Source organism: Hyla sarda, chromosome 6 (genome assembly GCF_029499605.1).
Source record: "Hyla sarda isolate aHylSar1 chromosome 6, aHylSar1.hap1, whole genome shotgun sequence".
Taxonomy (NCBI): domain Eukaryota; kingdom Metazoa; phylum Chordata; class Amphibia; order Anura; family Hylidae; genus Hyla; species Hyla sarda.
Window position 1 is genome coordinate 36,714,257 of NC_079194.1, and position 12,491 is coordinate 36,726,747.

The window sequence follows — 12,491 nt, forward strand, 5'->3', positions numbered from 1 at the left end:
TTCGCTATGTTCGTTCTTTTTTTTTCCCATGCAAAAATTTGTAATGAAATTCGCATAGTGCACATGCACCATCATATCTTTCACCTAAAAGAAGGGAGGGATCGGTGTCCTCTGACTAAAAGTGTCGACATTCGCGAATATTTGCGAATATTTGCATATTCACATATATTTGGAAAAGAAACCTGAATATTCGTCATTACAAATATATATCACTATATTCTAAACATTCACGAAATTGCAAAGTGCCGATATTCACGGTAAAAATTAGCATTTGAATATTCACACTCAACACTACTTAGGACCCATTTACCACACAGCACTACATATTTTCAGAGCTGAATTCCGCTTGGAATTTCCCATGCAGCAGCCTAACATTGTTTTCAATGGGACTAATCTGCACCATTCACACTACAGAATTTCCACGGCACATGTTCCACTGTGGAAATTTCAGATCCCAGACTTACGAGCATTTGAGGAATCCGTTCTGAAATTAGTTTCAGTCTATGGAAATGGTGCATTTCTGAGCCGTTTCAACACCAACTGATTCAGTCAGTGCCGGCTACTGATGGGATTTCCATGGGATTTGTGGCTGCACAATATCCTGCCTATATGGCTGAGCTGTTAGTGTCCTTTGTATCACTACAAAGGGTGACTGACTGTTATGTCCGATGGCTCCCCAAATCATCATACGAGCAGGGGGTAGTGCATAACCCCACAGTAAAGGCAGGACTAAAGAGCTCACCACGAGACCTCCATACTCCAACCTGACTGTCGTCATTATATCCAAAACAGAACCTGGATTCTATGCTTAAAGAGGTACTTTGCCCCTAGACATCTTATCCCCTATCCAAAGGATAGGGGATAAGATGTCTGATCATGGGGGTCCCGCTGCTTGAGACCTCCACGATCTCGGCTGTGGCACCCCAGACATCCGGTGCACAGAGCGGACTTTGCTCCGTGCTGGATGACTGGCAATGCGGGGCGGAGGTTGGTGACGTCACAGTTATGCCCCGCTCGTGATGTCATGGCCACTCCCCCTCAATGCAAGTCTATGGGAGGGGGCTTGAAAAATAGAGCTAATAGAAAAATAGAGCCAATTTCTTCCAAAAACAGCACCACCCCTGTCCTCAGGTTGTGTGGGATATTACAACCTGCCTCCATTCACCTCAACGGAACTGAGCTGCTAAACCACACCCAACCTGGAGACAAATGTGGCGCAGTTTTTTGAAAACTCAGCTTTGTTTTATTTTATTTATAACAATAGTGTAACCATTTTAAGACAATACGATTCCAATCCATACCAGTCCAGGTTTCTCATTCATGACACCTCTCCAATTGCAGCTGATGGTGGCTAGGTGTCAATGGTGGGACACATAATGGACGCTGGGACCTCAAATTTCTTTCTAAGAGGCTGAAAATGGTCCACGCTGTACATACTGCAACCACTGCTCCTAACACCTCCGAACAGCTTAGTCAGAATATCCGAAATGGTGGCCATTTCATCAAAACCACCATCCTGCTTCTCTCAGTCTAATGATGCGTCAACTCCCAAAGTCTGTCACTTGGCCAAAATGTCTTCAAGTACATTGTAGAGGCATACCTAGCAGTCAATGATCTCTCATCAAGAGGCACGCTACCCAAAAGTAGCCTCTGAGAGCTTATTTTTGCAGGGCAGAGGGGGAAACACCTTTACACCCTCTTGTGGCAAAACCGAGGTATGACTGAAAGGTGCCTAGACCAGGACACATGGGAGACATGAGATGTGGGCGTTAGGAGTCACATAAAGATGGTAAGTGAAATGCATAGTGCTCACTAACCACACTCTATAGGAATATGTTCTTTGGCTCATGGCTTGTGCACATCATTCATCACAGTAATATGATCTTTCCTCACCTGTCTTGTTGCAGGTTGGATATTTCAGAATTCCATTGTTACATTGTATCATTAGCTTTGTTGGATCTGATATGTTATGTCGAGAAACACATTCAAACTGAATATTCTCATTGTCTTCAAAACGTAGTTTGTTATTATCCTTTAGTTGTATATTGTTTTTTCGCATGTCCTTCTTTTGTACGGTGCACGACGCTGTGGAAGAATAAATAAAACATTTATTTAGAGTATAAACATCTGTATACTGCATTTGTTTTTTAATGTCCATTTGCTTCCTTAATGCAATACAAGGCAACCGTCTGAAAAGTCTTCATTAAAGTTTTTCTTTTATTTTTCTGCTGTGGCGTCCTGTACAAAGCTTCTGGTGCTGAGAAATTCTGATCAAAATCAGTCAAATCATGGCTCCAGTTTCTATATTCTTTTAAGGTTGTAGGGAGTAGTGATGGGCGGTATGACCAAAGATGCATATCACGGTATATTTGTAAGTTGTGGTGGTTACACGGTATTTAACTTTATTCCCCCCCCCCCCCCCCCCCTCGGCTGGCTCCTTACATGACAGTAAGCTTAGCCTATCACCGGCTAAGGTGGGACATCGCTGCAGCCGGTGATACGCTGACGCCTCTGTGACGTTCCCGTCCCCAGGAAACAGCATGAGGATCGCAGCGGAGAACCATGAGGCCGATACCGGAGCAACAGGGGAACGTAGGAAGGTGAGTCAAAGTTTATTTTGTTTATTTTTGCAGCCCGGGCACAGGAATATGTAAAATTAATCAGTACGGATGTCCTTTAATCATTTCCAGCGCTGCGGCACGCAAATCATTAATTTAAGGTGCCGGCGGGTCACATATGATTAGTTCCCCGATGTGAGGACAGCTGCCGAGGCTAATAATTCATTCATTTAAAGGGGGGGAGGGGCCTGACAGGTATTGCGGTATAGGAAAAATTAATATCGTACAGAAAAAACATACCGGTAAACCGCCCAGCTCTAGTAGCGAGTAGGCCCAATTAACAAAAAAATAAAAATAAAAAAAAGATTTTCTTGACCTGACCACTGGGCTACTGGACACCTTGACTGGTGTGTAAGCAATGGTGCGGTTTACTGACATACTTTCTCTTATCTTACAGACTTTCTCTGCTCTTCTCTCTTGTTGTTCACAGCACATCAGAGTGTGAGGAGAGAGGGAAGCATCCGAGGAGGGCTCAAGCTTGCTGTAGATATTAACCCCTTAACGACTCAGGACGTATATTTACGTCCTGCGCCGGCTCCCGCGATATGAAGCGGGATCGCGCCGCGATCCTGCATCATATCGCGTCGGTCCCGGCGCTCATCAACGGCCGGGACCCGCGGCTAATACCACACATGTGCGGTATTAACCCTTTAGAAGCGGCGGTCAAAGCTGACCGCCGCTTCTAAAGTGAAACTGAAAGTGACCCGGCTGCTCAGGTGAAATCGCGGCGTCCCGAACAGCTGATCAGACACCGGGAGGGCCCTTACCTGCCTCCTCGGTGTACGATCGACGAATGACTGCTCCGTGCCTGAGATCCAGGCAGGAGCAGTCAAGCGCCGATAATGCTGATCACAGGCGTGTTAATACACGCCAGTGATCAGCATAGGAGATCAGTGTGTGCAGTGTTATAGGTCCCTAAGGGACCTATAACACCGCAAAAAAAAAAAAAAAGTAAAAAAAAGTGTTAATAAAGGTCATTTAACCCCTTCCCTAATAAAAGTTTGAATCACCCCCCTTTTCCCATGAAAAAAAATAAAACAGTGTAAAAAAAATTAAAAATAAACATATGTGGTATCGCCTCGTGCGTAAATGTCCGAACTATAAAAATATATCATTAATTAAGCCGTACGGTCAATGGCGTATGCACAAAAAAATTCCAAAGTCCAAAAAAGCGTATCGTGGTCACTTTTTCTACCATTAAAAAATGAATAAAAAGTGATCAAAAAGTTCGATTAAAACAAAAATCATACCGATAAAAACTTCAGATCACGGTGCAAAAAATGAGTCCCCATACCGCCCTGTACATGGAAAAATAAAAAAGTTATAGGGGTCAGAAGATGACATTTTTAAACGTATACATTTTCCTGCATGTAGTTATGATTTTTTCCAGAAGTGCGACAAAATCAAACCTATATAAGTAGGGTATCATTTTAACCGTATGGACCTACAGAATAATAAGGTGTAATTTTTACCGAAATATGCACTGCGTAGAAACGGAAGCCCCCAAAAGTTACAAAATGGCGTTTATTTTTTATTTTGTCGCACAATGATTTTTTTTTTCCGTTTCACCGTGCATTTTTGGGTAAAATGACTAATGTCACTGCAAAGTAGAATTGGTGACACAAAAAATAAGCCATAATATGGATTTTTAGGTTGAAAATTGAAAGGGTTATGATTTTTAAAAGGTAAGGAGGAAAAAACGAAAGTGCAAAAACGGAAAAACCCTTAGTCCTTAAGGGGTTAAAGGAGAAGTATCATTTAATAAAACTTATCCTCTATCTAAAGGATGGGGATAAGTTTTAGATTTTGGGGGTCCAAGCGCTGGGGCCCCCCGCGATCTCCTGTTTGGAGCCCCGGCTCTCCTTCACAGCGGTGCATCACAACCCCCGCCTGAAGTGGGGGCCACCATACCCCCTCCATGTAGCTCACATAGCCATTCGTCAGTCTTCGGCTCTCCCATAGAGCTATATAGAGCGTGCGTGGCGGCCCCCATTTCAGGTGCGGGTCATGACATGCCGCTGTGAAGGAGAGCCAGGGCTCCAAACAGGAGATTGTGGGGTTCCCCAGCGCTCTGACCTCCCCGTGATCTAAAACTTATGCCCTATCCTTTGGTTAGGGGATACTTTTTTTTTATATGATACTTCTTCTTTAAGGAAAGTACACACAAGGCAAAGAGGAGACGTAATGACATATAGGCTGTGTATAAGTTAGGGAACCTATGGCACAATGTGCATGAAAATCTCACACTCCATGATATCAATGGCTGTCAACACAAGTGGGAGAAGATCCCTCATAAGTTGTAGAAAGGACATTCAGTGCAGAACACAAGCTGTTCTGATACATGACAGCTACGGAAGACAGCAGCCTCCTGGACACACAGACCTCACATCCAGTTTATAGGAAGGTACTCCTACAGTACATGATAAAAGGATTGTAAGGGGGTGGCTTTGTATGAAGGGGTGTGCTCTCCTCACTTGTGACTATTAGAGACGATATTCCACCCTAAAAGTGTCAGAAATCTATATGGTGTATATGTCTTTTAGTATCTTCAGCAAACTGAAAAGGGTTGGCACTTTATGTGTGGTGTATGAAACTCCTCCTTTATTTTTACATGCAAAGGTGTTTACTTAAAGGGGTACTCCAGTGGAAGACACAGCCATGCTCCTTGTGATGTCATGCCACGCCCTCTCGATGCAAGTCTATGGGAGGGTGCGTGATGGCGTGACAATACAAGGAAAGTGGCTGTGACGTCACGACCCCTGCCGCCTGTACCCAGCATTTTAAACACAGTGTCACGATCACACCCTATCGGTCCAGCTAAGACGCTAGAGAGAGTGTGATGGTGCAAGGGTTAAAGCCGCCAGACCTCTGGGTATCCACTACAAGTCCCAGCAAGTCACCAAATTAACCCTTAGATAAACGTGTTTTACCAGAGCCTCCTTCAGAAAGGTGAGCTCATATACTTAGAGATCAAAGACCAGAGCTGATTACCATATTTATCGGGGTATACCACGCACCAGCCTAAAAGTTTTTTTACCCAAATATCCATGGTAAAATGAGGGTGCATGTGTGTGCGCGTGTATACCCCGTTACACCCCCAGGAAAGGCAGCGGGAGAGAGACCGTCGCTGCACGCTTCTCTCCCCCTGCCTTCCCTGGGGTCTAGAGCCCTGCTGCCGCCGCTTCTCTCCCCCTGGCTATCGGTGCTGGCGCCCCATTGCCGGTGCCGATAGCCAGGGGGAGAGAAGGGGCAGTGGCACCCATTGCCGGCGCCGCTGCCCCGTTGCCTCCCCCCATCCCTGGTTGCATAATTACCTGTTACCGGGGTCGGGTCCGCCCTGCTTCAGGCCTCCGGTGTGCGTCCCCTGCGTCATTCCTATGCACTGCACAGTGCGGCGCACTGACGTCATGCGCCGTGCCGTGTAGCGCATAGCAACGATGCAGGGGACGCACACCGGAGGCCTGAAGCAGTGCGGACCCGACCCCGGCAACAGGTAATTATGCAACCGGGGATGGAGGGGGCAGCGGCGCCGGGAATGGGTGCCGCTGCCCCTTCTCTCCCCCTGGCTGTCGGCGCCGCTGCCCCATTGCCGGTGCCGCTTCTCTCCCCCTGGCTATCGGCGCCGGCAATGGGGCGCCGGCACCAATAGTCAGGGGCAGAGAACGGGCAGCGGCGCCTATAGCCAGGGGGAGAGAAGGCCCGGCAGCAGGGCTCTAGACCCCAGGGCAGGCAGGGGCAGAGAAGCCAGCAGCGCTGCCTGTCTCTGCACCTGCAAAGCCGCTGCAGTTCATTGATTTAAAGCGCCCACTTTAAATCATTGAACTGCAGCGGCTTATCGGCGTATTACACGCACATAGACTTTAGGCTAAAAATTTTAGCCTAAAAAGTGCGTGTTATACGCCGATAAATACGGTAATTAAACAATTAATCTGATAAAAGGTATCACAGTGCTGACTATATAAAAATACAGAAACAAATGACATACAGTTACAAAAATATGAAAGAGTTTAGCAAGGCAAGTTCAGAAAACAAAAGATGAAGTTCTTACAGCATGATGATATAGCAGTCCTTCAGTGAGAGTGCTGTTCTTAGGATGGTCTTGTCAGCTTGTTGCACAGCATTGAACACCCTGAGTCTAGCATTGTTAAATATTATATATCTGCCTTTTTGGAAGGGAGACTCCATTCCCCCCTCCCCTCTGATCCCACCAGGGGGTCTTCTCTCTTCCCTTATCTGTTTGATTATATGCTGGGACCAGAGTGCATGACTTCAAAAAAACCTTTGACTTCAAAGGAGATGTAAACAAACAGCCATACCCCCCCCCCCAATAAAATGCAATACACAAGCCCACAGTCTGAATGACCTCTCACCCATGGCTTGGATAATACATCACACAGTTATAATTATAATGCACATATAGGATTTTAATAATCAGGCCTTGGGCCTGACACACAGAGAAAAGGGACCCCCGTGATCAGACATCTTGGCCCCTCTCCTTTGGAAAAGGGATAAGATGTCTAGGGGCAGAATACCCCTTTAAGGACAAATGTATGGCCGCACATCTACAGAGCAATTATGAAGCAAGCATAGGAGCTACGCTCACTCCATAGTGGTGTCCACCCTTGACCATTTAGATGCTGTTATCAATGCCAATTACAGCATCTTTAAGGAAAATGGAGGTACCGGTGGGTTTGAGGGGAATGGGATGGTCTCATTGGACCCCACGCAGTGTGACCAGGGTCTGATGAAGTCCCTTAAAATTGCAAAATAAAATGTTTTCCAATTTCCCCACATAAATTCTTTTTTATTGTGACACCGTGCATTTTATGGTAAAATGAGGAATATTAAAGTACAATTGGTCGCGCAAAAAACAATCCCCCACATGGCTCCATGGATGAAAAATAAAAGCATTATGGCTCTTAAAAGGCGAGGAGGAAAAATGAAAATGTAAAAATGAAAATTGGCTGTGTTCTAAGGCCAAAATGTGTTGTGTCCTCAAGGATTTAAAGGTTCCTATGATGCCTGTGTTTTGCCTGATTTAGGGGTTTGTTGTCCCGGGGACAACAGTTAAAGGGGTATTCCAGGCCAAAACTTTTTTTTATATATCAACTGGCTCCGGAAAGTTAAACAGATTTGTAAATTACTTCTATTAAAAAATCTTAATCCTTCCAATAGTTTTTGAAGTTGAGTTGTTGTTTTCTGTCTAACTGCTCAATGATGATGTCACGTCCCAGGACGTGACATCATCATTGAGCAGTTAGACAGAAAACTTCAGAAGCTAATAACTATTGGAAGGATTAAGATTTTTTAATAGAAGTAATTTACAAATCTGTTTAACTTTCCGGAGCCAGTTGATATATAAACCACTTTAAAGTGTACCTGTCATACCACAGAAAAAATAATGCTTCTATATGTTACTCACTAGGTCATGTAGAGGCTTTTACTGTCTTCTTTATATGTATAGCTTTTTTATTTTCCTGTATTTGGCTTACAAATCCCTCCATTCTGCTGCTCACTCATTCTGACATCCACTGTTCAGGAAGGGGCATGTCCGAGGCAAGCACTGAGCCTTCTCCAGCTCACCATGCATTCACTTCCTCCCTGAGTCTGCTGTGCTATGCATCTTCATCCAATAACTGCAGGCTGTTCTGTAACCCCCTCCTCTCTGATTTCAGACAGGAGTCTGATAGATAGGACAGTAGTGAGCACAGAGGAGTGCTAGTCCCAGTCTGTGCTTTAGCCGGGACAAAGATGATGCTGCAGCCAGACAGGATTACCATATTTTTCGTCATATAAGATGCTCCGGCAAATAAAACACACCTAATTTTCTAGGATAAAAGTCTAGAAAATAAAGATTCAGAACCAAATACAATGTAAAGTATAGGACAGTGATCTTCAACCTGCGGACCTTCAGCTGTTGCAAAACTACAACTCCCAGCATGCCCGGACAGCCATTGGCTGTCTGAGCATGCTGGGAGTTGTAGTTTTGCAACATCTGGAGGTCCGCAGGTTGAAGACCACTGGTATAGGAGGTAGTTACTCACGTGTCCCCGCCGCTTCGGACCCGTCACCACTCGTCACCGCTGCACTGGATTTCGCCCTCCATCGCTGTCGCCGCGTCCCCGGGGTGTCCCCGTCACTCCGGAACATCTCTGCTGCCCGGTATCCTCGCTCTCCGTCGCCGCCATGACGTCGCTACGCACGCCGCTTCTATTGGATGACGGGACGGCGTGCGCGACGACGTGATGGCGACGAAGGAGAGCGCCGGCCATGCAGGGGATCCCGGCATGGAGCAGACACCAAGGAGGCAGGTAAGGTCCCTCCTGGTGTCCTGTAAACTGTTCGGGATGCAGCGGCGGTCCCGAACAGCCCGTCTGAACAGCCGGGTTAGTGTTATTTTCGCTTCAGATGCGGCGGTCAGCTTTGATCGCCGCGTCTGAACGGTTAATAAAAGGCATCACCGTGATCGCTGATGTCCTGTATTAGCCGCGGGTCCCTGCCGTTGATGGCCGCAGGGACCGACCCGATAGGTGTGTATTCGCCTTATAAGACGCACCAACTTTCCCCCCCTCGTTTTGGGGAAGAAAAAGTGCGTCTTATACGGCGAAAAATACGGTATGTTCTGGGTGGTTTGGGGACCCCTAGTGGTATTTTTTTATAAGCCATGATTTCTATAAAAAATGATATTATTATATGTTTTCTAATGAAGTATATTAGAAATATAAATTTTTTACCAAGATGTACAAAATGTGATGCCGTAGTACAATAATAATAATAATAATACAAATTATAATAATAGTAATGATGATAATAATAAAAATAATTCCTAACATATTAAAAATAGTGCAAGAAAGGGTTTACCTCTTTTAGAAATTACATAATTTTTACAAGTTGGAGGATCACTATTCCATGTTCCATGTTCGGTGCAAAAAATCATTGGTGGTCCTTTAAGCGTACGTCTTGGATCTCTGCATTTAAAGCTTATAGCGTGGCCCATGGTAAATTCCTCATCGGTCACACTTGTCAGGACTTGTACACTGTCATCCCACACTGGTGGACACAGCCGAGCTGTAAAGAAATAAGAAGCAGCCGGATGAATAGCGTTTCTAGTTTCCATGCGAAAATTCATAATGAAATTTGCATAGTGCGAATGCGCGATTATATCTTTTACCTAAAAGAAGGGAGGGATCAGTGTCCTCTGACTAGGAGTGTCGATATTTGCAAATATTTGTGAATATTTGCATATTAGCGAATATTTGCATATTCACATATATTCGGAAAGAAAGACTTGAATGTTCGTCATTATGAATATATATCACTATATTCTAAACATTCATGAAATCGCAAAGTGACGATATTCGCGGTAAAAATTAGCATTTCGAATATTCGCGCTCAACACTACAGTGGTCCCTCAACATACAATGGTAATCCGTTCCAAATAGACCATCGCTTGTTGAAACCATCGCATGTTGAGGGATCCGTGCAATGTAAAGTATAGGACAGTGGTTTACAACCTGCGGACCTCCAGATGTTGCAAAATTACAACACCCAGCATGCCCGGACAGCCAAAATCCATTGTAGTTCTTTTTCTAATAATAATTTGTAAAACTTTCGCTTGCGAGGGGAGGGACGTACTACTTCCAAGACAACATTTTTCATTACCCTCATGGGTTTCACATATTTGTTTCGCAATAGAGATGTTCCCCACCCTTCTCCATAGTTCTCTCAGAGTCTTCCCCACATAGTCTTTTGGACAGCTACATTGGCAGATATAAATCAGACCTCTAGATTTAAAATTGGACAAATCTCAAGAATAGAAGGCTTTCCCAGTGCTAGAGCTCACAACTCCATTTCTTTTAGATAGATAGTTAGTTGTATTTGTAGTTAGTTAGTTAGTCTATTGCAGGACAAGGTCAGTATATGTTAGGAGGTTCCAGCGCGGGACCGTCCTTTTTAGGGCGATAATTCCGCCTAGGGATAGGGCCTTATATAGGGACTAATATAGAGAGTGACAGGTTCCCGGTCCCGGCCCCCCTGTTGTCCCTCCCTGCACCCTTCCCTGAGCCGTCGGGGGATAGGGCTTGACAGATACATTTTGTGTATACTTACCTTTTATCAATTTGTCTATTGGCTCTATTACTTTCTTCTGATATATGGACCCTGTAGTGGTTGATGCAATCTATGTTATGTGCTTTATCAAATGCATCTCAGATTATTGTTGTGTTTATGTAGAAATTATAAATAAAAAATATTTATGTGAACCAGTCCTCAAAAGCACAGGGGAGAGAAAAAGGAAAAGACTAGTGGAGATGGGATCCAAGAAATGGTCTTTATTATATAAAAAGGATATATATGACCAATCGCCTAGCAGGGCCCTTGCTAAAGGCGAATGGAATATACTGGGTAAAAAATAGATATAATGAAAAATACAGAATATAGTAGGATTAAAATGAAATAAATATGATGGGTAAGTAGCACCAAAGAAAATTCATTAATTAAATATCTGCTGTATATATCAGGAGAAAACGTTCTCAGTCCATATAATTCATAGGGATATTTCAATGAAAAATCCACAAGAAATGTCCAGAATGAAAAGTCCCAATTAGTTTGGGTGTGTCCGGAGTAACGATATATGGTAGTGAGTGTAGCCACAATAGCTACAATAGGAAATTCATGGACAGGTAATGCAGACAATGTGGCAAACACTGTCAGCGATGAAGATGTCAAGTCTCGGTGCACAGCACCACTCACCCTCCTTTGGAGTCCTCAGGTCCGGGCTGGCACGGCTGAGTCCGGCACTCTGGATATCAATGCCCGCCTGGGTGGTATGCTGGGTGAATGGCTGAATCTCCGGGGGTCTGAGTGTCCTGGGCTGGCACGGGAGGCGTCCGGCCTTGAGGAGGATGATGTCCAGGAGTAACTCTGCCGACCGGGGCTGTGAGAGGATGCAGGTAACAGGTGGTGCGGATTGCACGTATGAATAAGGTGCTAACAGTGCGCGTGCAGCAGTGGTCCCGGAATCGCGGGCATCCAGCTGTTGCAATTGGAATATGGCAGATACAGTCTATTTGAAGTGATATACACTTATGGATATGGTGCAGATAATGGGCTAGACGCGTTTCAAGGCCGCGGGCCTTTTCTTCAGTAGCTATAGGTGTGGATAAAGGGTGGAAATGCTGGTTTTATATAGTCTCCATACAGTGATGATGTAATACTAATTGGAAAAGAGGAAAAAGTGGAGACTGGAAGTTTCAGGTATGTTGTAAAATGGGTAATGGATCCAGATAGAAAATGGGAATAGGGAAGAGAAGAAAGAAAAGAAAACATAGGGATAAAGATGGTGAATAGATATGAGTGTGAGTCAGGAGAAAAAAAATAAATAAATAAAAAAATAATAATAAATAAAAAAAAAATAAATAAATAAATAAAAAATAATGGTCATTGGGTATGTGTAGAGATGCACTATGGATCAAGATTATAGTGGAAATCATGAGAAAAAATATGGATAGTAAAATTCTTAAAAGGTGTGTAAAAAAAAAAAATAATAAAAAATAAAAAATAAATAAAAATAAATAAATAAATATTTTGATAAAAAAGTGAACAACTGCAATGCAATATATGATAATGTATTGATAATGATGTAAATAGTACATATGTAGTTTATGGTGTGTATAGAAATTAAAATTCATCCATTTTTATATTTTTTATTAATTAATTTCTATCTTTCATCAATTAATTTTTATATACATTTTTACTAAATTTCATCAATTAATCCATTCCCACTGTGGCTTAACTTTATATAATTTTAATTTCTATACACACCATAAACTACATATGTACTATTTACATCATTATCAATACATTATCATATAT

At 43.7% G+C, this 12,491-nt stretch overlaps 1 protein-coding gene across 6 annotated transcripts in view; it reads right to left on the minus strand.

Moving 5' to 3' along the window:
• Nucleotides 1-12,491, minus strand: part of LOC130275484 (complement factor H-like) — a 162,024-nt gene that overhangs the window by 15,288 nt on the left and 134,245 nt on the right. For all 6 annotated transcript variants that reach the window (XM_056523521.1, XM_056523522.1, XM_056523523.1 and 3 more), the window contains 2 exons: nt 9,480-9,686; nt 1,894-2,085 (listed from right to left, as the gene is read on the minus strand). In XM_056523521.1, the coding sequence (XP_056379496.1) occupies nt 1,894-2,085; nt 9,480-9,686 (399 nt within the window). The remainder of the gene's footprint in view (nt 1-1,893; nt 2,086-9,479; nt 9,687-12,491) is intronic.